The 25,334-nt window shown below is 39.3% G+C and overlaps 2 protein-coding genes across 3 annotated transcripts; one reads left to right on the top strand and one right to left on the bottom strand.

Annotated features, from left to right (window-relative positions):
• cunh17orf67 (chromosome unknown C17orf67 homolog) lies at window positions 1-16,622 on the bottom strand. Its single transcript, XM_077199041.1, has 4 exons — window positions 16,556-16,622; window positions 1,019-1,107; window positions 680-817; window positions 1-131 (listed from the first exon to the last, which is right to left on the bottom strand). Exons 1-3 carry the CDS (start codon window positions 16,605-16,607, stop codon window positions 701-703), a joined length of 258 nt encoding a protein of 85 aa, XP_077055156.1. The 5' UTR covers window positions 16,608-16,622; the 3' UTR covers window positions 1-131; window positions 680-700.
• Window positions 3,173-23,969, top strand: dgke (diacylglycerol kinase, epsilon). Of its 2 annotated transcripts, XM_077199018.1 has the most exons (11): window positions 3,173-4,043; window positions 5,110-5,266; window positions 9,820-9,939; window positions 10,055-10,198; window positions 10,426-10,583; window positions 10,672-10,720; window positions 10,988-11,101; window positions 18,925-18,996; window positions 19,687-19,814; window positions 19,971-20,082; window positions 22,099-23,969. In XM_077199018.1, the coding sequence occupies exons 1-11, from the start codon at window positions 3,610-3,612 to the stop codon at window positions 22,318-22,320; spliced, it is 1,710 nt and encodes a 569-aa protein (XP_077055133.1). In that variant the 5' UTR covers window positions 3,173-3,609; the 3' UTR covers window positions 22,321-23,969. The 2 variants fall into 2 exon arrangements, with proteins under 2 accessions (XP_077055133.1, XP_077055134.1); XM_077199019.1 differs by lacking the exon at window positions 18,925-18,996 and having other exon boundaries at window positions 3,189-4,043.
• Window positions 23,970-25,334: the final 1,365 nt, after the last annotated feature.

The raw sequence follows: 25,334 nt of genomic DNA, 5'->3' as shown, positions 1-25,334 counted from the left end.
TCGATGGGTGGGTGTCTTCGTGGTTTTTGTGTCCTTGGCCTCCTCAGAATTTCTGGATCTTTTCTTTTTTTATTGCAATCCATTTCGTTATCTTTATCAGCATTGTCGTCACCGGAATTCTTGTCTTCTGCCTGAAAAAAAAAAAACACTTTGCATTGATTTTGCACTCAACTAAGTTAACAAGTTTTAGAAGCCTATGTCAACTCTTTCCTTGATAAAAGCAATGAGGTCGCAGTTACATTCAATTGTTCGCCTTCTTTAAAATCCACGGCAAAACAGCGCAACAAAAGTCGAAAAGGAAACGTATGATTTAACCACGGTAAGTAGCCTATAGCCTACTAGCCTACTATTCCCACCACACACAAAAATAAATCATCATTATAACTTAAACCCTGAATAAAGATGAATAAAGATTTTTTCCTGTTTTTGTTGTTTCAGCTCCATTGTTTAAAAAATCCCAGATGATGTAAAGTGAGTAAAACATTATTGTTGCCTTGACCCAAATTGTTGTTGTCTGGACACATTTGAGTTGCAAACCTATGACTTTCTTCACCTAATTATCTTTTTATTTATAAAGAAAAGAGCGAAGGCACAATTTAAATAATAGCCTATATGAACCCATGTTAGTATCAAACAATGCAGTCTTCAGTGAGAGATATAATCTTAAGATGAGAAGGACCTATGCATCACTGCGGGTCAGTTACACAGGGTAGCCGTAGTTGCGGTCACAACGAGGGAAGCAGTGAGGGTTCAGCCAGTGCTCCATATTGGTCTCTCGGGCCCTTTGCTCCAGCCTCTGCATATGTAGCATGTGTTCCTGAAACACACACAATGGACTCTGAATTCTATTGACATGGTTCTGTGTTCACTTATTGATTTAAGCATTTTGTCCTTAAAACCAGCAATGTGACCACAGATGGATATTCACAAAAACAAAGAATTGCAGGCTTTCATGCAATATGTTTGCATTCGCTTTGTTATTAAATATGTGAATAAAAGGAGTGGAGAGGTGGTTCACCCTCATAGGTTCATCGGGGTGTCCAGGCTTCTGTCTCTTAGTACGGAGAAGCTGCTTTGCAAAGCTCTCCTTAATGATGGGGTTTGCATCTGAAAAATGACATAAATGCATCAAGGTCCCCTTTTCATGTAATTTCATGGTAATGATAACATAATTTATTTATGTGACTAAATGTAACGAATATATAAAAAACTGGTTCACAATTTATTCTAACTAAGGGGCTATGCTGTAAAAAAAGGCATGTATATTTGTATGCAAACAAATAAGATTATCAAAGTCTTTCAATTGTTTTCTTTCTTTCTATTTAGCTTCATTAATTTTCTTTTCTCAATTCTTCCTCAGGCGGCCATTCTGTCTTCTGAGTCTTTATTCTTTCAGATTTCCTCGAGTCCTTTGAGGGTCTAATTTGTATGAATTTTGGCCTTTCTCTTTCCCTCTTTCTTCATCTATCTCCCTCGTTTCTCTCTCTCACACACACACACACACAGACACGCACGCACGTACACATTGGCTACACTTTACTCACTTTCTCTCCTCCCTCCCCATTTCAACCTCTCCCTCCCTTTCCCAGCGTTGTTTCTCTATGGAAGAACACAAAGTACCCATTCATGATCGCGTCTCCCCGGGGAGCGCGCCCTGGCGCGCACGTGACCCGGAGCTCTGACCCGCGAGGGGTATGAAAATGAGCCCCTTACGGTAAATACCAACGTGGCAGATAAACAGCCGAGCAGCATTTAATACGTTTTTGCCATGTTAGTCGCGATTAATTATTAGAGGACGATTCGATTCTTTAATTATTAGAGGACCGGAAAGTGCATGTAAAATTATTACATAGGCTAATTTGTAAGACTTGTTCAGGCACTTGTGTTCAGGTGACAAGTTCAGCAGCTAAAAAAATATGCTGGATATGAATATAGGCATAGGCAAAGCCTACATAGCCTATAGGGAACAATGACAAAATTGTTAGGTCTATAGGCTAAGAATGAAAATAATCTCACAGAACTTAATATTACATTATTTCAGTCATAGCTAGAAGTGCAGGAATACTACAAAAATAAGCTATTTAGGCTACACCTTATATCGAAATATTATTTTTTTTAAATCTTATTTTGCATGAAAATGAAACGGTAAAATAGGCATAGGCTGCTTGCAAACGTCAAAAGCCATAGTAAAAAAGTAAAATAAAAAAAACACAAACAGTGATATGCAAATAGAACCCATGTTATAAGATACACAGGGAAAACATACCAGTGTAGAGAGCCAATAAGACAACGCAAAAAAAGCATGCCAATAGCTTAATTTTCACTTATGTCCGTCCTCGGCTCGAAATAACCGCACTGCAGTTTTTACCCAACTTATGAGGAGGAGAAATACATGGCAACGTAATTTAGAAGTTGCCCCCACAGCACCTCTGCTCACAGGCCACTGGTTACAGGAAGAAGACAACTCCTGCCTCAACATCTGGATGAAGTTACCGACTTATTCCACAAGATGTCGCTTTCACTTAAACTTTAACGTCTGACTCTTAATATGCAGCATTAAGGTTATGGCCAGGTCATGTTTGTAGGCCAGGTCAAGTTTGTAAATGAGAAGTGGTTCTCAAACAGTTTACCTGGATAAATAAAGGTTAAATAAAATAAAATAAAAAAGGTTAAAAAGTGGCCGTGTGGGTGCCAGAAATGTATTGATAAAAATATTACATTATGGTGTATATTTCTATCAACCTGCCCAAACTAATTGCTTTCCATGGACAAGCACCCAGGTGGAAAACGATTAATTAAAAAAAGGGTAAGCCTATTTCTATAAATGTTTTTTTATATATATTATAAACAGGAATTGACAGTGCACAGAAACCCCGACAAAACACCAGACAAAAAACATAAAACACCTGCAGAATGCACAGACAGAAAAAAATGTGACTACCTAACAACATAAAAACAACATAAACAAAATAATAAGATACATGACTAATTAAATAAAATAGAATCAAATGTAAGGTGTCACGCAGTGACTTCTGCAAAAAAAAATTCCCACGTAAATTATGAAGGGCTCATTTTGCTGTAAAAGTAGGCTACTGACTTGTTATTAAATATACTATACGCTTTTTGTCTCACGTACTGTGTTCCTATTGGTCACTGAAAATATCCGTCATATACCTACGTCATCATTTCCGTTTCCGTATATTAAACTAGATGAATCTAGTAAGGATTTTTATCCGCTGCTTGTATTCTTCCACTGGTTTCAGTGCAGTGCGTGGCAAACAAAGATGACAACGGGATCTCCCCTTTGCAAACAAAACGTAGAATATAAACGTGGATGTAATTTATCTGCTTACAGTTTGTCTTGCTGTACCAAGTGTTTGACAGCAAGGATGTTTACGATGGCTGGTCTGTAACATCAGTGCGACTCAGGTTTGTTGCATTGCCTGTCGATGTGAAGATGTGCTGATGGGGTTATAAATTGAAGATAGTTGTGGGATCTCATAGCTTCGATAAAATGAATGACTGATGACGATCGCTGGAATTTAATGATCATCCTCAGTTGGTCTGTCTTGTGCGTGGCGAAGGTCCTGTACATTTAGAATTGTGGCTATGGAGGATAGCACTGAGGAGCTACGGGAGGAGTGGACTTTGCTCCTCTGGACCGTTGTTGCTGTTCTGGTCCCAGTGTTCATCACACTGTGGTGCAGCTTCCAGCGTCCCAAACGCAAAGTTCAGCTGAAAGATCTGTTCCGAAAGGGCAAACACGGCTGGCACTACACGGACCTCTTCAACAAGCCCACCTACTGTTGCGTGTGCTCTCAGCCCATCCTGCAGGGGGCGTTCTGTGACTGCTGCGGCATATGTGCGGATGAGCAGTGCATACACAGAGCAGATCGCATCCTCTCGTGTAAGGAGATCATGACCCAGAGTAAGACAGATGGGAGGTTCTGCCACCAGTGGGTCAGAGGAAATGTGCCCCTCGCCAGCTACTGTGCCGAGTGCAAACAGCAGTGCGGGACTCAACCAAAACTCTGCGACTATAGGTACTTAGTATAATCCTGAGTATTATAATTGAAATCATAGAGAAGCACAAATTATCCTCTTGGTTTTAAAATACATCATGATTTAAAACAGTGGTCTTATGGTGTTGGAGATATAAAACATTTGAACAAAAACTAATAACCTTGTTTTTGGAGAATATGGGAGATTTTAAAGAATCTGGCTCATATTTTAGTCAACATACACCTGGAAAAAAGTTTTTAAATTTACACTAGTGAAAGAGTAAATTTTTCTGTCATGGCACTTTAACATGGTCAGCAACTTTTCAAGGATTGATAAATCAGTTTTGTAAAAAAAGAAAGTAATGGGAAGCAACTTCAACTTCTTGAGGAAGGGCAACATGACAAAACGCTTTCTAATAGGGGATTGAACATTTTTAACTAAAAATCTAAAGACACATTCTCTCTAACCATAAACAGAAAAAAAAACTATTTTGATTAGAACTAACGCCCACCTTGCTACAGCATCCATAGTTTTATAAATTTTTACAAAAGTCAAAGTAAATATTTACAAGAAAATCTCAAAGGAAAGACAAGTGTTTTTGCAACAATTGGGCAAGAAGGATGGCAATATATTACCTGGAGAGCAATAGCAACAGAGAGCACACAGAAATCAATTTTTTGTTGAAGCACCAGAAAATGCATCACTGACTGTCAGAACAAACTGGAAGCCTGTCCTTCACTATGCGTTTAATCTTTCCAAAGCGTGATTTGATTAAAAAGTCAGTAATCCCTGTAATCCAACTATAATGTGTGATCCAGGACCAGTTTATTTCACATTAATCCTCAGTGTCAAAGCACTAAACTGGTGTCAGATTAGCTTTTGTGAATTTAAAATCACTTTGAAATCATTTGTGCCATTATTTTATGATTTACTAAGGTTGTATCTTGTTGAAGATAAGAAATCTCTAAATGAGGTTTCTACAGAGTCAATCTTTTTTTTTTCTTTCTTTTCAAAAATTCTTTTGCAGTCAATAAAGTATCCATTTCAGTGTTTTATAACAAGCTACAAGTGCCCTCACTAACATTTGCTGCTTTTATTCGGGAATAGGTGTGTATGGTGTCAGACAACAGTGCATGACGACTGCCTTTCCAGTCTGAGTGATGATCTGTGTGATCTTGGAGAGTTTCGCTCTGTTATCATACCTCCATATTACCTCTATCAAGTCAACAAGCTCCGCCGAAGACAGCCTGATGAGTACAGCAAGGTGAGGATCCATTCACAAACACAAACATCTGTCAAACAGAGACATTTTTCTTTTTCAAAAGTTTTAGCTGTGCACAGAGGCCGGTTTGTCTGTCAATCAATTGTTTAATGTTTATTTAAAGGGATCATCAAATTTCCCTTGATCTTTTAAAAATACAAGACATCATTGTGCTATAAAAACATACTGTAAGTTTCAGAACTCAAAACTTCCTTGTTAGTCTGTTCTGTCTTCCAGTTTGTATTTCCACAGCATAAGATTTTACGAATTTATGAATGAAACGCTTGTTTTAAAATCTTCCTGTTCTACTGAAATTTATTATGACTTCCACTTCAAACATTACAATGCTCATGATAACGTTTGCTAACTCTATATTGAGTAAATTCACTTCACCTGCTAATTACTCTTCGGCAGTGATACCATAGAAATATACAGAGCTACCGCAAACATGGAAGTTCGAAGACAAAATTCTAAAGACGGCTGTGTGCTTGTTTCCCTGGCGCATAAGGTCTATAAGTGGACATATAGTCATAAAAAAAGTAATACAAATGTAGTTTCATGACCCCTTTAAGATTTAAAACAATTTCATTTGCACAACACAGATTTTCTCTCATTTTTACACCTTAAATAATTCTGATTGAATGACCAGAGTGGTACTTTTTAAATTTATACAGTCTTTTTAATAATCTCTGGTACTATTTTACATGAAGTGGTACATTTAATGAAAATGCACTTGTAAAACAGCCACCCATTCTTTCAAAATCTTCCATTGTGCCTGTAATATCATTCAATGTGTAATCAAAAGGTGTGCTAAATCAAAATATAAGAATCAGATCATTATGAAATTTTCAGCTGATTCTGAGAGTAGAACACATCAGATGTGTCCCATTTTACATACTTTTGCACTTGTGTTCTACATGTAGTGCTTCCCTCAGTATGTATATTGAAGAGGTCAGGGCCTTTGGGTTCTTTTAATATATTTATCAAATGTGTTTTAACCCTGATTAACTCAGTTTTAAATGTTATCTTGGATCTCTCTTTTAAACTACCCACATGAAATGTTTTTCTAACCTACCTATGAATTCACCTTTCTTATGTTATAGTTTTAATAAAGATTTGTAACCATAAGTGTCTGTATATGTATGTCTCTGTATAGCCTCTTTCCAGGTAAGTATTAAAGTAACAGAACACAAGGTTTTCGAAAATATGTCTCAATTATTTACTCAAAGAAATTATTATCTCCAATGAAATCAGAAAAAGAAATAAGTATATAATTGTTCTTTTTTTAAACTGTCAACCTAAAATGTACCTCTTTTTCAAAGGAAAATATTGTCAATACTATACCATATATAAATGCACAGACAACAATTTATACCATAATAACATGCAAAGGGATTAATTCAGAAAACCTCAATGTACCACTTCAAAGTCACTTAAAACAACATACTTTGTGGGCCCACACACCACAATGCAATCTAAAGCTGGCAACCAAAATTATTATAAAACTAAAATACCGTAGCAGGCCTGATGCGGTGCTTGTGTCCGTTGTGGCCCAAAACTTAATGGCCGTTTGACTCGTCAGTGAGCAAACAAAATGAAGGATGCCTTGAGTTAATGTTTTGGTCCAGTCCTTACTACAGCAATCACAGGAGCAGGCTCAGCATCCAATCAGCACTTCAACACAAACTCCGTTGATTTCTCTTTTCCCCTCCAGGTTTCCAGTAAAACTCACGAGAGAAATCTTGGTGGCTCCCAGCTCTGTCTGATTCACTTCCCTGTCTTCAGGTTGAAAACGTATCTGGTTACTCACATAGCCTATGTTCTCTGAATAGGGAACGAGACGCTGCGTAGCTTTAAGATGCAGTTATAGAATCTCGCCAATTCATTGGCTGATGGCGCGGACGCCGCCCCAACGCTCATACTTCGTAAAATTATATACGCGCGCATGCCATCTGCTCCTCAGATTCCTCTGCCGAAAAAAGAAACTTGTCGGCAGCACAAGGAGCTTGGCAGCGAACGCAGCGTCTCGTTCCCTATTCAGAGAACATAGGTTACGTGAGTAACCAGAGACGTTCTCTTTCATAGGTACACTCAACGCTGCGTAGCTTTAAGACGCAGTGGGAACGAAATACCAAAGTCGCCAAGCTAAAGCGCTGCCATAGCTAGTACAAGACCAGAAATTTTACACAACCAGTTCAAGCAGATAAAACTTGGGAACCCGTAAACAGTGGGAAATCCTCTGCTTAGATGTGGCAAGCCCGCGGCGGCCAGCACCAAAACATACCAAGATCTGGTTTGATTTTCTCCAACCGCCCGAACGATCCACATAGAACCTCAAAGCTCGAACCGGGCAGAGCAAGTTAAGTTTCCTATCCTCTTCAGAGGCAAAAGGAGGAGGATGGAAAGCATTAAGGTTAATAACCTGAGAGCGGAACGTTGTGGGCAGAACCTTGGGTACATATCCTGGTCTCGGCCATAAGGTAACCTTGACCAGACAAGGAGCGAAGTCCAAGCATGACTCGCTAATAGAGAGAGCCTGTAAATCTTCAACAAAGTTAAAGCTAACAAAAGAGCAACCTTAAGAGTCAGAATCCCCTCAGGGGCTGACTCCAAGGGCTCGAAGGGAGCCTCTGTCAAGCCCTTCAGGACGACTGATAGGTCCCATGAGGGAATTACAGGGAAGCGTGGCGGTTTTAGGCACCTAACCCGATGCATAAAGGCCGAAACTAACCAAAGTTTACCCAGGGGAATCTTGTCCGACTCTCTATGAGCGGCAATAGCCGCGAGGTATACTCTGAGAGTGGTAGTGGCCGCTCCAGAAGCAAACATTTCTTGCAGGAATTCCAGCACTGAGCCAACTGGGCAGCTAACTGAGTTCCTAGCATGTGCTGTGCACCATGACTCAAACACCCTCCACTTGGAGGAATACATCTTCCTAGTAGAAGGGGATCTCGCACTTGCAATGGTCTCCTGAACATCAGCTGGGAGACCAAAGCTTAAAGCCTGCGGCCATGAGGGCCAGAAGCCTGCGACAAGTGCCCACAGAAACATGATGGCCTAGCGTGAAGCGGGCCAAACATGTCACCAAACTGGAAATCCGCGCTGGAGCCAAGCGGTCCTGCATAAGAACGGAATCCATGTGCACCCCTAAGAAACCTGTGTGTTGAGCTGGGGTAAGAACACTCTTCTCTGTATTTAACCTTAAACCGAGAGACTGAATATGACAAAGGACAATGTCCCTGTGGTGAGTCACTAACTCCCTGGAGTGGGCTAAAAGGAGCCAATCGTCCAGGTAATTGAGAATATGGATGCCCTGGAGCCGCAACAGGGGCAGAGCAGCATCCATACACTTCGTGAACGTCCTCGGTGCTAGAGCGAGGCCAAAGGGGAGGACTCTGTATTGGTACGCTCTTTCTCCAAAGGCGAACCTGAGGAACCTCCTGTGTCGTCGTTCGACCTGGATGTGAAAATATGTATCCTTGAGGTCTACTGTCACGAACCAATCTCCCAACCGAATTTCAGCGTAAACTTCTTTAATTTTCCTTTGTAAAGGGAGAAATTTAGTCGGCGGAGGTCTAGTATGGGTCGCAGGCTGCCGCCCTTCTTCGGGACTAGGAAATAATGGCTGTAGAAGCCCTGTTTGATTTCCCCCAAAGGAACCTCCTCTATCGATCCTTTGAGTAGAAGGGACGAAATCTCCTGCTGTAGTACAGAAGCCTCTGCGGCGCTGTCGACTTCAGTAGGCAAGACCCCGTTGAAACGTGACACAGAGAAACAAAATCTCTGTCACGCTCACTCTTTTGCTTCACCCTTCTACTTCCCGGTGCTGATTTCAAAATAACTGAGACCTCACTCTCCGGCCAATTGTTTTTAACCCCATAAATGCTGGTTTAGACCGTTTTCAAAAATACATTGTTTTACTTTAAACAATAAACATAATTATTTTTAAACTGCTTTTAACATTTTTATCATAACTTTTTTTTATTTTTTTTTATGAATTTCAACCTTCTAAATCATACTATTTATATGCTCGGATTATTAAATGATATAATTAAATGAAATGAAAAAAATAAAAAATTTAAAAAATTTAAAAAAAATTTTAAAAATTAAAAAAAATGATAGGCCTACTACAAACATCACTTATAACCTCATGTTTTTTTTAACTGGGTTACATACACCATAGTGTAGTATAAGTTGTGGAAGTAGTGTGTTCACACTGAGAATTTCAAAAAGGCACCGGTATATTGCAGTATGAATTTCTGGCTTATGTACTTTTCTATGGAAGAATGTTTAAGGTGGACGTCTTTGACCGTTTCGCACAGTCTCGTTGCTTTTTCAGCATATTGTGTATAATCGCTGCATCAAGTTAAATGAAGTTCTACTTTGAAAAAAATGCATCACAAGACCCTGCATTCCCTTCCTATATCCAGTGCAGCGTCTCCTTTGAAAAAAGCCACAAAAGCTTTTACTTGAGATGAATAGTTTTTCTTAAATGAAACGCACTGTAATTAAATGAACCTAATTGACTGTTTAATTGTTTATTTGTATGATCGTAGCTTGCTGCACTGTGCGGGTGTGGCTGGACTCCAGTATTGGTCTTGGCAAACACAAGAAGTGGCAACAACATGGGGGAGGTTCTGCTGGGAGAATTTCGTACCCTTCTGAACCCTGTACAGGTAGAAGTTAACTCTGCTTACATTCACACACTTGGCCAGTGTTTTTCTGTTTCCATGTATTCCATGTCTCTTTTTATGAATATATTTTTTGAAGGATAATCTTTTTTTTTTTCAGGTGTTTGATCTGTCTGAGCTGCCCCCCTCTAAAGCCCTGCAGTTGTGTACTCTTTTGCCCCCAGGCAGCGTGCGTGTTCTTGTGTGTGGGGGAGACGGCACAGTGGGGTGGGTTCTGGATGCCATTGATACCATGAAGCTGAAGGTGAGTGCTCTATAATAAGCTAAATAGTTGAGTGGATACATAACATTTTTCATGTGTTTAAGTGCTGTAATATATAAAGACTGTATATTCATGTGGCCTGGCTAGTAGGATGTGTAATGTCATTATGCATTGAATTATTTTCACATTTGTGGTGTTTTAAATTTCATTTTAAAAAAGTATATTTTTGGGTTATAAAATATTGTTTGTTGGTCTCTTATTCTAAAAAGGGTCAAGATCAGTTTATCCCTTTTGTGACCATCCTGCCGTTGGGCACAGGCAATGATTTATCAAACTCTTTGGGATGGGGAGCAGGATACGCTGGTGAGATCTCAGTAGAACAGGTGCTCAGGAATGTTCTAGAGGCTGAAGTAGTCAAGATGGACAGGTGAGACCCTGGCTGTGCTGTAATGTCTTGTATCATGAGGGTTGGATTTTGTTATTCTTATTTTGAATTCCTGCTTTGAATGTTTCAGGTGGAAAGTTCAAGTTGCCTCCAAAGGAAATTATTTTCGTAAGCCAAAGGTCAGTATACACTATACAGTATTTGAACAACCAGCAGGAACATTAGTATTTCAGAGTGCGCAAGAAGTTATATGTTAAACTAATTAAACTGGCATAAAAACTAATGTATTAGCATAAAATTCCATGAAATAACTATGTATTAATTTGTTAATACATAATGTTAATATTTGTTAATATGTATATGTTAAATCAATCATGGTGCTTTTGATTCATGAAGTGGTAAAGAAATGAGATTGTGATTTTAGCTCAAGGCTGTTTTCTCGGCAGGTGTTGGCCATGAATAATTATTTCTCAGTGGGTCCTGATGCTCTCATGGCGCTGAACTTCCATGCGCACAGAGAGAAAACACCCTCCTTTTTCTCCAGCCGAATCATCAATAAGGTCTGATGCATTACCTGTCCATCTAGTCATTTCACAGGAAAATGAAATCCAAAAAGCATATAAGAGTATTTGTACATATGTTTATTAAGATAAACTACATATTTCTGTGTTAATATGTTTATATATGTAAACATATATTCCGTTTTTTTTGTTGTTGCTTTTCTTCCTACTATATAATGTCTCAGATTGCGAATGCAACTGGGTTCCATGAGAAGGGGAACAAGTATTGGTGTTGACGCAGTGGGGAACTACATCTGCGACTGGTGTTTGGGCCTGTGTAAACAAACTGTGGCAAAGTAGACTGTAAACAAGTTTACATGCCATCAACTCTTTTGTCTGAAGAAGACATGCAGGCATGCCCTGAAGCATAGAAACAATACACAGCATCTCATTCCCCTTCTGGGAACCTGGGATGCATTTGCAATCTAAAATGTTCCCTTTCAAAGTGGAACTTCAACATTGCTGGTGTTGACGCTATGGTGAACGCAATACCTGCTACTCCATGCTGAAGAATGCCTGCCCCACTATGAGTATGCACAAACAGAGCGAGCTTAGCACTTAAGTGACTCTAAGGATCTAGCCGGAGTCAGAAGAATGCGTCAACACCCAAGGGCATGTCCTATGTGACTTATGCAAGAGACAAACGGTGGCTCTGCTCCCAAAGCCATTATCCACATGTGTTTTTTGGGGAATAACCCCTAAAACTTCGGACTTTACAACCCTCTACAATGTAAGTAAATTCTTTCAAAATTTATTTATTACAACAGTAATAAAAAATAATAATAATTATTACATCAAATATAAAGAACTTTACAAAACTAGACGGTCAAACTGACCAAAAATACATATAAAATTGTATGTACATGGATCACAAAATAATAATACAATTAATTTGAATGTATGATATATGTATCAGTATCATTCATTACATGAGCAATCAATCTCAAAGTAAGAAAATAGGGTATACTTAAACATCCCAAATTAAGTAATGGATCTAATATCAGAAGGTAAGTTATTCCAATCTAAAAGTGCTTTAAACATAAAAGCTCTTTTGCCAACTGATTTCTTAGCTCGGGGGACAGAAAAATAAAGCTGAGCAGAGTGCCTCAATTGATAATTTGAAGTAACAGGAACAAAATACTGTTTTAAATAAGAAGGGTAATTGAAGTGAATACATTTGAATATTAGTTGAAGCCAGTGAATTTGTCGTCTTATATTTAGAGATGGCCATTTAAGGGTATCATACATTGTGCAGTGATGCATGAGAAAGGGACATCCAAGGACAAATCTGCACAGTCTGTTATATGCTGTTTTAAGACGGCAAAGTTCTGATTTTGTAAAGTTTTGATAAACAACATTACAATAGTCAAAAATCGGAAGTATAAGTTGAGAGGCAAGTTTCTTACGCACACTGGCCCTCATTTATCAAAAGTGCGTACACCAAATTTCCAGCGTACACCTGGCGTACACCCAAAACCACAGTGACTTTGATATTTATCAATATGGACGTTGGCGTACGGCACGCTCAAATCCTACGCCAGGTCAGGAGGTGGTGTACATGTACGCACATTTTGAGTTAGTGCGGAAATGCACAGAAAAACAATTCCTAACACCACAAAACGCACTGACAAACTAAAAGATGTGAGGAGCTCTTTTCCAAAACGCGATAAACGGCCATTTTTAAAAATAAATTTGTATCTTATTTCTATTAATAAACTAGAGTTGTGTCTGCAAAGATGAAATTGATGATCACCATCTCCGTAGTGAACGCGCCTATAGAGAGAGTAGCCTATTTCTTTCCGTTTATAATTGTTTCGTTTAAAGACATTTCAAGCTTTCTTTATAGATATATTTCTCATGTCTATGAGGCATATACTGAGTTTCGGTTAATTTGTGATGCGCTCCAGTTCACGTGCAATGCAAGGGACCGCGCCTCCATGTAATGACTCATCATTATATTGTCTGCTATTTGCTTCTTATTTATTAAATCCAGGCAATTGGTTGATGAAAAAAATATTAAAATTAAATTACAATTTATACAAAACGAAATTCACTTTAAAGAAAGGCTTTCTACAAAACAAAACTTAATTAAGTGGCCAAAATCATGTCTTAGCATGTCTCCCGATATATTGCGCATCCTATCTTAGTCTATGTTCACTTTTCATAATAAACATAGATGGGGAAAAAATAACATTATTATTTTTTAACAAATATGAAACTAAATGCACTTAGTTAATGGCTACAACACGTAGCCTAATAGTAGGCCTGAATATTGTTATCATTACTTTTTTCTAAGTTCGGCACGAATTACTATAAGCCTAAATGTGTTACTAAATGATTTGAATGTATTTTTAACATTGTTGTATTTAAGGACTGTATTTGTGTGTTATTTTTAAATTATTTGTTTTATGTGGTGGACAATATTGGAACGTGACATTGGAAATATTTATTTAATTTTTACTATTTAATTTATTTTACTATTTATTTTGTTTGGCTTTTATTTCATGCAGTTGCACTTATTTAATTTATATTAATTTATAGTATGAGTCCCTGATTATATGTTGCATGTTCTCTTGTTGTTGTTTGTTTGATTTAATAATAATTTTTCATGATGGTGATGGTCTCGATCTCCAGAGAAGTGTCTCCTCTTTGCCGTCTTCCGTGTCTCCATAGCGTAAAATGAGGGCGTGGGGGAAGCGGATACTTGAATATATAGCGGCGTGTTATTCTAATAACGATCGTTTTCAGCCGCGGCATTTATCAAGGGCAGGTATTGCGTACACATGGATTTCAAAGGTACGCACAGCTTCATAAATCAGGCGGTGAGAGGAGTGTAAGCATAATCTTACGCCAACATATACGCCCGTTTCTACGCAAGAATGATAAATTAGGGCCACTATGAGTAAAGCAATTACGAGATTGGTATAGAACATTAATTCCATAGTTGACTTTACATAAGACATGATCAATATGTGGTTTGAAAGAAAGCTCAGAAATCAAGCCATACACCAAGATATTTAAATTGTTAAACTTTAAGCAGAGGAGTACAGTCAGCACAAGTTATTAGCCTATACAGGAATCGGGTTCGGATTTGAGTTTCTGTCTAGTACAAAAAATCATAAGATATGATTTTGTCTTGTTAAGCAATAATTAATTATGAAAAAGCCAATCTTGTAAGATTGTTAAATCTCTCATATGTGACTAAATCTTCACTCTGGGTGACTAAATAATGTCTATCATTAGCCATTGGCTAATAAATTATTAGATTTTACCATAGACTGTAAAAGGATTTTACTCACCTGTGTGTGTTGGAGGCCAAGTATAAGTTTAGCATAGATATATTTTCACTCGCTGAACAGTGAACACTGACTAAGCGCTTGAGAGTTTCGCTCTCCGTCAAGCGATTTGTACTATTTCAATTTAGCTCAAACGATGCGCAGCATACCTGTATTTGACGTACCGTAAACTCTAGTGGGAAGGTGCATGACTCGCCGTCGCTTTGCTGAGAGCGCTGTTTCTCTCACACACACAAATAGAGAGAGCGAGAGTCTTACATACCTCGCAGAATTGACACGCTACATGTAAACGATATTCTTTGTTTCTTGATATGCCAGTTTCTTCGGTATGAGCGGAACTAATGCGCAAACGGCAATCTCATTGGCTGGCGCTCATCTATTACCGTTTTGATTTCAGCAAGTCAGTTCGAGCTAACGCTTACAACGTGATTAATATTCATGAACCTAGCAGCTCATCAATCCTTAGTGCATTGTAGGCTATATTGTTATTAGTAGTACTATTATTATCTTTGAATAATAATTACTAGTATATATTACTATTATCTTTTAATTTTACAGAAACACTGAATGACCAACAATATCTTAAGCACCACTACCAGTCCCAAGTTTAGTTAAAATTACAAATATGCAATGCATTTATACATACCAAGTTTTAGTTCTAATTACTAAAGTTCTATCATTAAATAGTGCTTGATTATCACAATATCATAATATAATGCTTGATTGATTGACTGATGTTTAGACTGAACGTTCAGAGTCAGATACTTAAAAAGCTGTGCCATTTATTTATATATATATATATATATATATATATATATATATATATATATATATATATATATATATATATATCCGTCTGGCGAGTAAACAAAGAAATTGACTAGCCAGGACTAGACTAGGTCTGCATAGAGGGTTGCTTTTGATGAAAAATCAGAAGCTGCCCATAGCTACAACCTTAGTATCTTCTCTATCCGAGGGGAAGCATATATCTTAACCACAAACAAATAATAAAGGAGGGAGGCAACGAGACCATAGGACACATTGTGGTACCCAAAGTGATTGTTTTGAACCAGACTAAGTTTTTAGCCCAACTTAAATTCCGAATAATCAGAGAGAGCAGAAATGATTAGTTTGGGACGCATTATGTTCCAACTATCGCGACTCGTACTACAAAGCAAACCATTCAAAGTAGGAGCATACAAATTTACTTAAAGCCCAACAATGTTTGGGGAGGGAGATCAATGGAATGGAGAGATGCTCTGCGGACTGTTCAAAACTGTTATATTTATCTTGTATTACCCCTAAGGAAGACTATGACTGGAAGGAAGCCATTAGCCTTACTTGAAACCCCAGTATACTGGAGAGGGCAGTAAAAGAGGGGCATGGAACGCTAGTGTTCTACCCATGATAACCCTCGTCACCAGGCTTAATTAATAATCCCCATCCCAAGGAGATAAAAGTCCCTAACCGTTAAGCCTCAACCATAGTTGGGAAGGGAGGTAAATGGAATAAAGGGACGGAGTGCGGACTGCCCACCATAATACCATCTAGCTATTATCAAACCTAATGGGGTACTTGTTTACGAGGAGCTTTCAGCCCTGCTTAGAACTGCAGTCTTTTTCAGAAATGGCAGAAGGCAGCTAAAGAAGTGTGGAATGCGTTGCGTTCTGCCCAAAGCGACTCCTTTACCAAGCGACCCGGCCCCAACAGTTGGGGAGGGAGGCCAGTGAAAGGAAGGACACTGTGGGCTGTTCACTGTCCATCATTTATCTGCCTTGTCTCAACCCTGATGAAATAAATATGCAGAGGGAAGTTCTTAGCCCTATTTAAACTCCAAAACAAATTGGTGTAAAAGAGGTGAATGGGACTCGTAGCGTACTGCCCACAGCAACTCTTATTACCAAGCAACCATGACCCAAGGGGAACCTACACCTCTACTTTAAACCCCTACACTGGTTGGGGAGGGAGATAAATGGAACAGATGGACGCTTGCGGACTGCCCAACAAAACTCCATCTACCCTGCATCAACCCTAAGGTGACTTTGTCAAGAAGGAAGCTCTCTAACTCTACTTAAACACACACAAAAAAACATTGTAGAGGATGGTAAAGAGGAGTGTGGGATGCATGGCTTTCCACCCAATGTGACTTTCTGTTTACCATAGCTTTGTGCCCACTGTTGACTGATAGCATCCCATCCACAAGGGAGCATGTTATCCTACTTGACCCTTATTCATAAGGGAGGAAAAGGAGAGAGGATACTATCTTCGTCATTAGCTCTACCCTAGCAAGAGCCTCCAGAAAGTTAAGCAGAATAGGTGACTTTGGCAGCAACAGAGGGATGATTGATTCATCTCCATTGTGTCAGTCCACTCTCCTACCAAGTGAAGAGGACGGGATGTCCTCGGACATGCAACCCACCACCAACGCCATGAAAAAGTCTCTGCATCGCACGACAGTAGTATTTGCACAATATTTACAAAATCTGCACATCAGTGTGCTATACAGGAGACCGAGAGAATGGTCCTCTCTTTCCTTATTTTCCCAAAAATGACTGAACAACCGGCTTTATTCCCATGTTTTCTTAAGCAACAGTTGTTAACAACCACGAGTCCTAGAATGATGTGTGAGAGTTCACATCATCCCAAAAGTGCATATACATGGACTTTTTTTTTTACTCGCAGTCGACTAATATAGCCATCTAGAAGTACTGGAGAGATAATCAAAATAAGGATTAAGTCATTTCTACCATCATCTCAGATCAGTAATGATTAAGAATAACCGAAGGGGTCGTAAGGTTCACCGTGACCACCTCCTAAAAAATCACTGCGTAGCGTTGCGTAGCGTTCTGATTGATAATCCAATAATCATTACTACTGAAACCTCCAGTAAACATGACGAAGGCAACTTAAATCAAAGAGTGGTTGCATCATCTCACCGCAGCTGTCTTTCTCAAGCAGTTACTCTAAGGTTGATGATACACAGGGCAACTTTTTAAGCAATGTTGCTGGGCAATCTTGCAGAGCGATTGTAGCTTGGGCACTTTCCCATTGAAAATGGGCAATACATTTCCATCTGGATAATTTAGATGGGTTGTGGGCCCTGTGTCTCATCTGGTTGCCTATTGACGGCAACATTGCCTAGCAACATTGCTCAAAAAGTTGCTCTGTGTATCATCATCATAAGCAGTGCTAACACCCAAGCATTTTCCAATGACCATATCAAGTCATGGGTTGGATTGCGACATGCACCATTTGAATCATCAGTCCAAGACAAAGCCTGATGTCGGCAGTTAAAAGGTAAAAATGGTACAAAAGTGGGCATGGAGGGGAAAGACTGACAACATAGCAACGACTTCTGATTCAGACAGTTTTATTTCACTCTCAATAAAAGTATAAAAGTGTCCCACTAATGCACACTACAAGCTATGGAGGGATTCCTCCACATTCAAATAATTTGAATGCTGAAAGGAAAAAATGCAGGCTCAGTAAAGGGTTCTTACATGATTTTCCCACCTCAGTGGGAAGATTAGGAAGAAATGGAACGCTCACAGGGCAGGGACGATCATAGCCCACAAGGAAATGTGAGAGAAAAACCACGGGCGACTCCACGTTTTTTCGAATGGGACGCAGCAACAGCACGACTATCCACGGGGCGCAGGCACTTGGAAAATAACTTGGAAAAGACAAGAATGAGTTTCCTTGTAAACTTGTCACAGTGAGGGCATCCATCAAGGGCTGAACACATGTGCTCTGCTCCAAGTCAGATGATGCAGAGCTCATGTTAGTCCTCAGGTGTAGGATAACGCCTACATGGATGAACACACTGTCTCGCTGCTCTCTATTGTTTACTTCACGTGCTTGCAAACAAACAGCTCTTTAAAAAACAAAGAAGCTGGTAACCCAGGCACCCTTTTATACTCTCTGGATTTCCATGTGTGACATCATAGACTGCCATTTGCCAAAAATGATTGATGTTTGTTTACACATGCTCAGACACTGGTCACGCTGATGGCATTCCCCATAGCATCAACACCAAGACACAGCTTTGAAGTTCCACTTCGAAAAGGAACTGAGAAAATGTTATGATTCTGTAGTTGGATAATACATCCACAATGATAAAAAACGATTTTACATAATGATTTATATTAACCGTTTTTAACTATTATGTACTAACATTTAAATAAATTTTTGATACAATGCACTTATTTGTGTACATGCATGTTATTTGTAGATACTCTGTAGTTACATCTATAACTACAATGTAAACCCCTTATAAAATATAACATGAACACAGTAAGTGCATTATACCAGACATTTGTGATGTTTTAGCACCAGTACATAGTTAAAGACACCTAATATAAAGTGGGACTAAAAATACACATATTAGTTAATACTAATGTCTTTTTAGTAGGCCTACTACACAATTTATCCTGTATTAATGCACTGCTATGTTCTCTATTTTCATTAAAAGCTGAAGTTTTTTGTTAATTTATGGCTAAAAGGACTACCAATTGTCTTTTCCCATAGGCAGTGTACTTCCTCTATGGTACCAAAGATTGTTTAGTGCAAGAATGTAAAGATTTGGATAAGAAGATTGAGGTAAACATTTTAACTTGCTCCCTGAGAAAGTTTTTTTAGGCAAAGTGTTCTCTGATGGTTACCTTTGTTATTGTCATCATATGATTAGCATTTTCTCTGGAAGTCTGTAGCCTTGACATTGACTTCCTACTGGCCCTGTCCCAAATGGCACACTTCATATGCACTAAAGGTCTTGTGGACTTACAATGGCTGCTGCGTGTGCGTGTCCGTGGATTCAGAAGGGTGCTCAGGAGCGCCCCCCTTTGCAGTTGATATGCGCCCTTAATGCGCACCTTTGCCGAGCCCGCACTAAAGCAAGCTCAGAGGCAGACTTCTTCCCGCAAGTCAAAGCTGCGTTACGTCACGAAAGTGCGGACTCGTTGGAAGGCTGCAAGTTTTTAGGGTACCATTTGTGACTGGGCCACTGTTGGGTCTTAAATAATGCTGTAATGATGAATAACCATTTCAAACTCGTTTACAACTGATGAAGTTTTACAGAAGTAGAAGAATGAAATAGTAGTAGCAACAGATCTTTTCCTCCATATTGTGATGTACATCCAAGTGAAACAGAAAAAATGTAGGACTTTAACTAAATAATTAGTGAAGTCTTACATTTACTGAACTGAATCGTGTTAGATAGTTTTATCTTTACATATAGTACTGCATAATTACAGTTCTAATGCTTGTTAATGCTTAATTGTGTCTCTTTAGCTGGAGCTGGATGGAGAGCAAGTGACTTTGCCCAATCTGGAGGGGATAATAGTGTGTAATATCGGCTACTGGGGTGGTGGATGTAGACTGTGGGAGGGAATGGGAGATGAGCCATATCCTCCAACACGGTGAGAATTCAGACGTCACTATACACTTTAGAGACTCATAGTTTGTCTTTGTGAACACAGGCTAAAATTAAATGAAACTCCATAGATCTGGATCACAGTAGGAAGCCATTTGAAAATACTGCTGGTTTAATATTTTCTTCATTTTTCTTTCTTCAGTGTGGATGATGGCTTATTAGAGGTGGTGGGGGTATATGGCTCATTCCACTGTGCACAGATCCAGGTGAAACTGGCCAATCCTGTGAGGCTGGGACAGGCACACACTGTACGGGTGAGACCATAAAAATGTTCTTGACTCCTACAGCATTAATGTTGCTTAATTGGGCGTGTACACTGCAACGTCAAAAATACGCCTTTGGGGAGTCTGTAGCAAGTGTGTTTAAAGGGTTAGTTCGCCCATTTAAGACATGAAGTTGTATGCAATCCTTACTAGCACTATAGTGCATACACACTGACCCATTCTGTAGTCACCTCCCTGGTCAGAGTTCTGGCCGCTGGAAGTTTTTCAAGAAAGTATGAAAATAGTGCCGAAAGAAAATAGTGCTGATTAAAACTGAGGTATATATTTTGTCTGGCGTGTTTTTTGTGTGGTAAATTAATCAAGCTTTGAAAAGCAAATAATTTTTTCACGTAAAAACGCACAGTTTTGAGGCCACGGAAAGTAACCGGGAGTACTTTCTTGAAAAACTTCCAGCGGCCAGAACTCTAACCAGGGAGGTGACTACAGAGTGGGTCAGTGTGTATGCACTATAGTACTGGTAAGGATTGCATACAACTTCATGTCTTAAATGGGCGAACTAACCATTTAATCTATGTTTGGTTTCAGTGCATGGCAATTAACCATCATATATACACACAATTACAGTTGAAAAGATATAAGTTTTGTTTGCCGAAAAAACAAACATATGGTGTCAATTTAATAAACGTTTGTTAACAGCCAGTCTATTCACAATGAAAGCATCCAGACTTCAAAATGTATCATATACAGCGGTTGGACAATGAAACTGAAAACTGGCCAAGATATTGTTGGAAGTTTAAATGCTTGGTCTGGTGGCCAAGCTTCACTGATTTTATATTCCATCAGTAAGAGCAGAGTGTGATCGAGAGCTATGGTATCCAGGGTAATGTCAGCATACAACCACTCAAAACAAACCACATCCAACAGGAGTATCGATAAAATTTAAAACCACAGCTGCCCAACTGCAGAATTAAATGCGTACCTCGACTCTTCTGTTTCCACCAAAATTGTTTGTCAGGAGCTTCCCAGAATCAATATCATGGTCAGGCTGCTATAGCCAAAACCTTCAGTCACTTGTGCCAATGCCAAATGTCGGTTCTTGGGACAATGTGAAACATGTATTGTTGTCTGATGAGTCCACCTTCACTGTCTTTCCCAAATCCTTGGGACGTTTAGAGAAGCCCCAAAGAGGCTTAACACCCGCACTGTTACTGCCTAGAGTGAAGCATCGGGATGGATCAGTGATGGTTTGGGCTGCAAAATCATGGCATTCCCTATTGTGCCTTATGGGGCACCACTGCCAAGGACTAACAAACCATTCTGGAGGACCATGTGCACCTAAGGGTTCAAACATTGGACCCTGAAGGGGGTGCCGTGTTTCAACATGATTATGCACCAATACACACAGCTAGACTTGTGCCAGAGTGGTTTGATGAACATGAAAGTGCAATTGAGCATCTCCCATGGCTTGCACAGTCACCAGATCTTAATATTTTTGAGCCATTTTGGAGGAGCAAGTTGGAAAACGTTTTCCTCCACCACCATCACATAGTGACCTTGATACTGTTCTCGACGAATAATGGCTTAAACTCCCGAATTGATAGTGTATTGGTCATAAAAGGAAGCCCTACACCATACTAATAAATTATTGTGGTCTAAAACCAGGTGCTTCAGTTCATTGTCCAACCCCTGTATGTAACAACTGCAAAACCTACAATAGTAGGACGTGACTACCTAAACCTCACAGCTAATTGCTGTTGTCCGACTTTGTCCGCTCCTCATTTGCATAAAGTTGAGCCTTTCTCAACTTTTGTTATGTGCTCGGAAGCTCTCAATGCTTTCTCTGGTCCGCTGTCAATCCCACAAGCCTCCGCACAAACATGTTGCTCAACACCCATAGGAATTAATTGAAAACACCTGCTCTGCTCGCCCTGTGGCAGTGGACACAAGAACTATTAGTACTTTTCATTCTGTGTCATATACACCTATACTGTCCAACAACAAACAGAAATATGAAAACATGATTATCCTTTTGCTTCTTTGTGGTAGCTGGTATTGAAGAGTTCTCGGATGCCAATGCAGGTAGATGGAGAGCCGTGGGCGCAGGGTCCATGCACCATCACCATTACCCATAAGACCCAGGCTCTCATGCTGTACCACAGTGCAGAACAAACAGATGATGACGACTCCAGCACCTCAGAGATGGAAGAACCCTCAGCCGATCACAATGACACCGCTAGCAACACACGGGAAACCGTGTCAGAATCTTAGTAAGGATATAATCGCTCTGTCTGTGCTATTTTTACCCCAGAAAGTACCACAAAATTGAACAGAAGAAACCCTGATGTGATAAGTGTCTGATGTCAGTCGTAAACATACATAATGTGCATGTGCTACTCTAGTAATAACATCTGCAGTGGTTATTCCTGAGAGTTTTAAAGCCTCTTTCTCTCTCAAGCATTAGGCAGCCCTCTCTAGGCACAGTCCCGTAGTACTTAAACTGTCCACAAGAGGTCTGTCTCTGTTGAAACATCTGTCTTTTGTACATGTACACTTGGTTGTTGTACATTTGTGTGTATATTTTTTCTCACAGGGAGTGTTACCAGGAAGCTCTAAGTAGTGGCTAAGGTTTTAGCCGTTAATAGTCCAAAATGGAATCATATTTATCTGTAAGCAGAGCTCAGGCAATCGAAAAAATTTAGTCCAATGGAGAATGTTGCAAGCAAAGCTGCTTAGACATGAAAGTCTTGCACTGATCATGAGTGCCATAGGCCTGTGAATTATATAACTCACTGCAGAAAGTCGTGTATTGGATTTGTATAAGTTAAGCTGTGCAAAAATTTTGCTTGGGTTCATCTTTTTTGTTACTTTTGTGAAACAAATTTGCACTTCTGAAATCTAGAGTAGATTGTGGAAGAATGTGCCATTGATATCTTATTATTTTAAGTATTCCATACGTGTTATTGGGTTTATTTATGAAACAACAGTAAAATGTTTCAAAGCACTGGATTAAGAAACCATTCTTAATTTTCTTTTTCCCCTCAGTGTGACTTTTTTATTTTGCATATGTTAATTATCAGATATTTTATTTTTATTAAATTGTTCTCTCACTTTTCTGTAGAGATATCTTCTAAAAAAAATCTATCTAAAAAAAAATCACTTTATGGTGGCATATAAAGAGATTAACTTGTAGAAATTAACTAGAATAATACAACCAAGTCTTTCTCGTTTCAGTACAATAGTAGCTTCCTCTCCCTTCATGACCTGATCATCACCTGATCTTTTGCTGACTTAGGCTTCATGACATCATTTGTCACCTCACACCATTTAATGACTCAACAATTTTTTGGACGGTTGTGACAAACAGCTTTTGTGTGAGTCATGCTCAAGTGATCTCTAGTATCAGTTTCTTGAGAAACTAAGACAGTATGGAAAAGAATAATAGCTGTAGGAGTGGTAATGACATCATGAGTTATATCTATCTCTATTTACGACTTTGATAAAGCACTCAAGCACATGACATTCAGAAAAACTGCTGTTAACGTAATACATCTCGATTCAACAGGTTTTGCTGATGTGATGTATTTGAATGGTTCATAATTTTACTTCATTTCATAGTTTTAATTTTATATTCAAAGTAATGAAAATGAAAATTGCAGCCATTTTTCATAGTTAATTGTGAAGGAGATTTTGATACTTGTTTGGAAGATGAAATGTTTACAAGAGTGTTACCAAAAATATTATAGATGCTGTATATATCTTTTTTCTGCAGTAAAGATTGATTATTTTTCCCTGTTAAATTATGTTCATTCAGTTGTGCATTGACATGTAGACTGCTGTTTTAGTCTATTAAAACAAGTTCTGTAATGTCTGAAAACATTAGGAAAGAATAAAATCTAAATTGCAATGTGTATATTTAATATTTAGTGTCAAGGAAATTTATTTTGAAATTACATGTTGTAACTTTTTTTCCATAATGTTTGTGTGTATGAATACTGAAGCAGTGGTTGTGATAAATCTCTTTAGAACTGTATAATTACAAGTTCTAATTGTTTTGTTTCCTGAAGACGCCTGTAACCTGAAGAGTCTGGTTAGTACCTGGATGGGAGACCTCCTGGGAAAACTAAGTTGCTGCTTGAAGAGGTGTTAGTGAGGCCAACAGGGGGTGCTCACCCTGTTGTCTGTGTGGGTCCTAACGCCCCAGTTTAGTCACGGGGACACTATACTGTCAAAAAGCACCGACTGTGCCGTTAAAGACGTTAAACAAGGTCCTGACTATCTGTGGTTATTAAAAATCCCTGAAAAATAAGCTGGTGTGTGGTGGGCGTTGTGGCGCAATATGACTGCCGTTGCATTGGTGGCGGTTGAGGAGATTTCCCCCTTCTATGCAAAGCGCTATATAAATGTAATGAGTAGGGTGTCATGATATGAAGCAAGACACGGGTCGTGGTCTTGATTAAGATCGTTTTATTCGTCTAGTACAGAATAGCATAAGTTATGCGTTCGACTCTCGTGGTTAGCATACCCAGAACTACGGTAGCTTCACCTGGACAAAAGACAATCTCACAACATCTCCCCCTTTTGGAAGTTAGCAATAACAAGATCCTAAACATCTGCATTTTGCAATATTAATTAAACCTTAAATTTCCTTAAACAATATAACAAAATAAATGCAACACTATGTTAACTTTGTTATCAAATAACATCTTCCTTTTGTTCCATTGTTAGCGAATAGTCTCAGAACGGTGCAGGACGTCACAGGGGTAGACTACCCTCAGTCCCGTAAGGGGTTATTCTGCCCTTTTTGAACATCATCAGTCTCGCAACCTAAGAGGCACCTTTATCTCACGGCCCCTGGAGGTTCTTCTCACAGGAGTAGATGGTGGAAGGGGAGGCCCTGAGGAAGGTCCTGCTGGTAGCTGGCTCACTGGTGATTCCGGCGGCGCCGTCACATCTGTCGGTGGGGAATCGCTGTCCTGCTGAGACGCCGTAGACTGAGCACATTGCTGTTCAGCAGGAGGTTCGGTCTCAGGAACAGTCTGGAGGTGACGTCTGTTCCGACGGGTCACATTCCCATTGGCCATCTCCACGAGGTAGGATCTCGGTTCCTTGGACTTACTGATGACCCTGGCAGGTGTTGTCCATCCCTTCTCCCCATCGAGCTTCACTCTAACAGTTTGACCAGGGTGAAGTTCAGGGAGCGCGCGTGCCGAATGACTGCGGTCGTAGTAGAATCTGTATGAACTTTTCGCTGCTGCGTCCTTCATGTAGACTTGATCTGGGTT

Source organism: Siphateles boraxobius, unplaced genomic scaffold (genome assembly GCF_051911475.1).
Source record: "Siphateles boraxobius isolate OS27281-9 unplaced genomic scaffold, OSU_SipBor_1 41, whole genome shotgun sequence".
In the NCBI taxonomy this organism is placed as follows: Eukaryota; Metazoa; Chordata; class Actinopteri; order Cypriniformes; family Leuciscidae; genus Siphateles; species Siphateles boraxobius.
The sequence above is the reverse complement of the archived record's forward strand: the minus strand, read 5'-3'. Positions and strand labels throughout refer to the sequence as shown.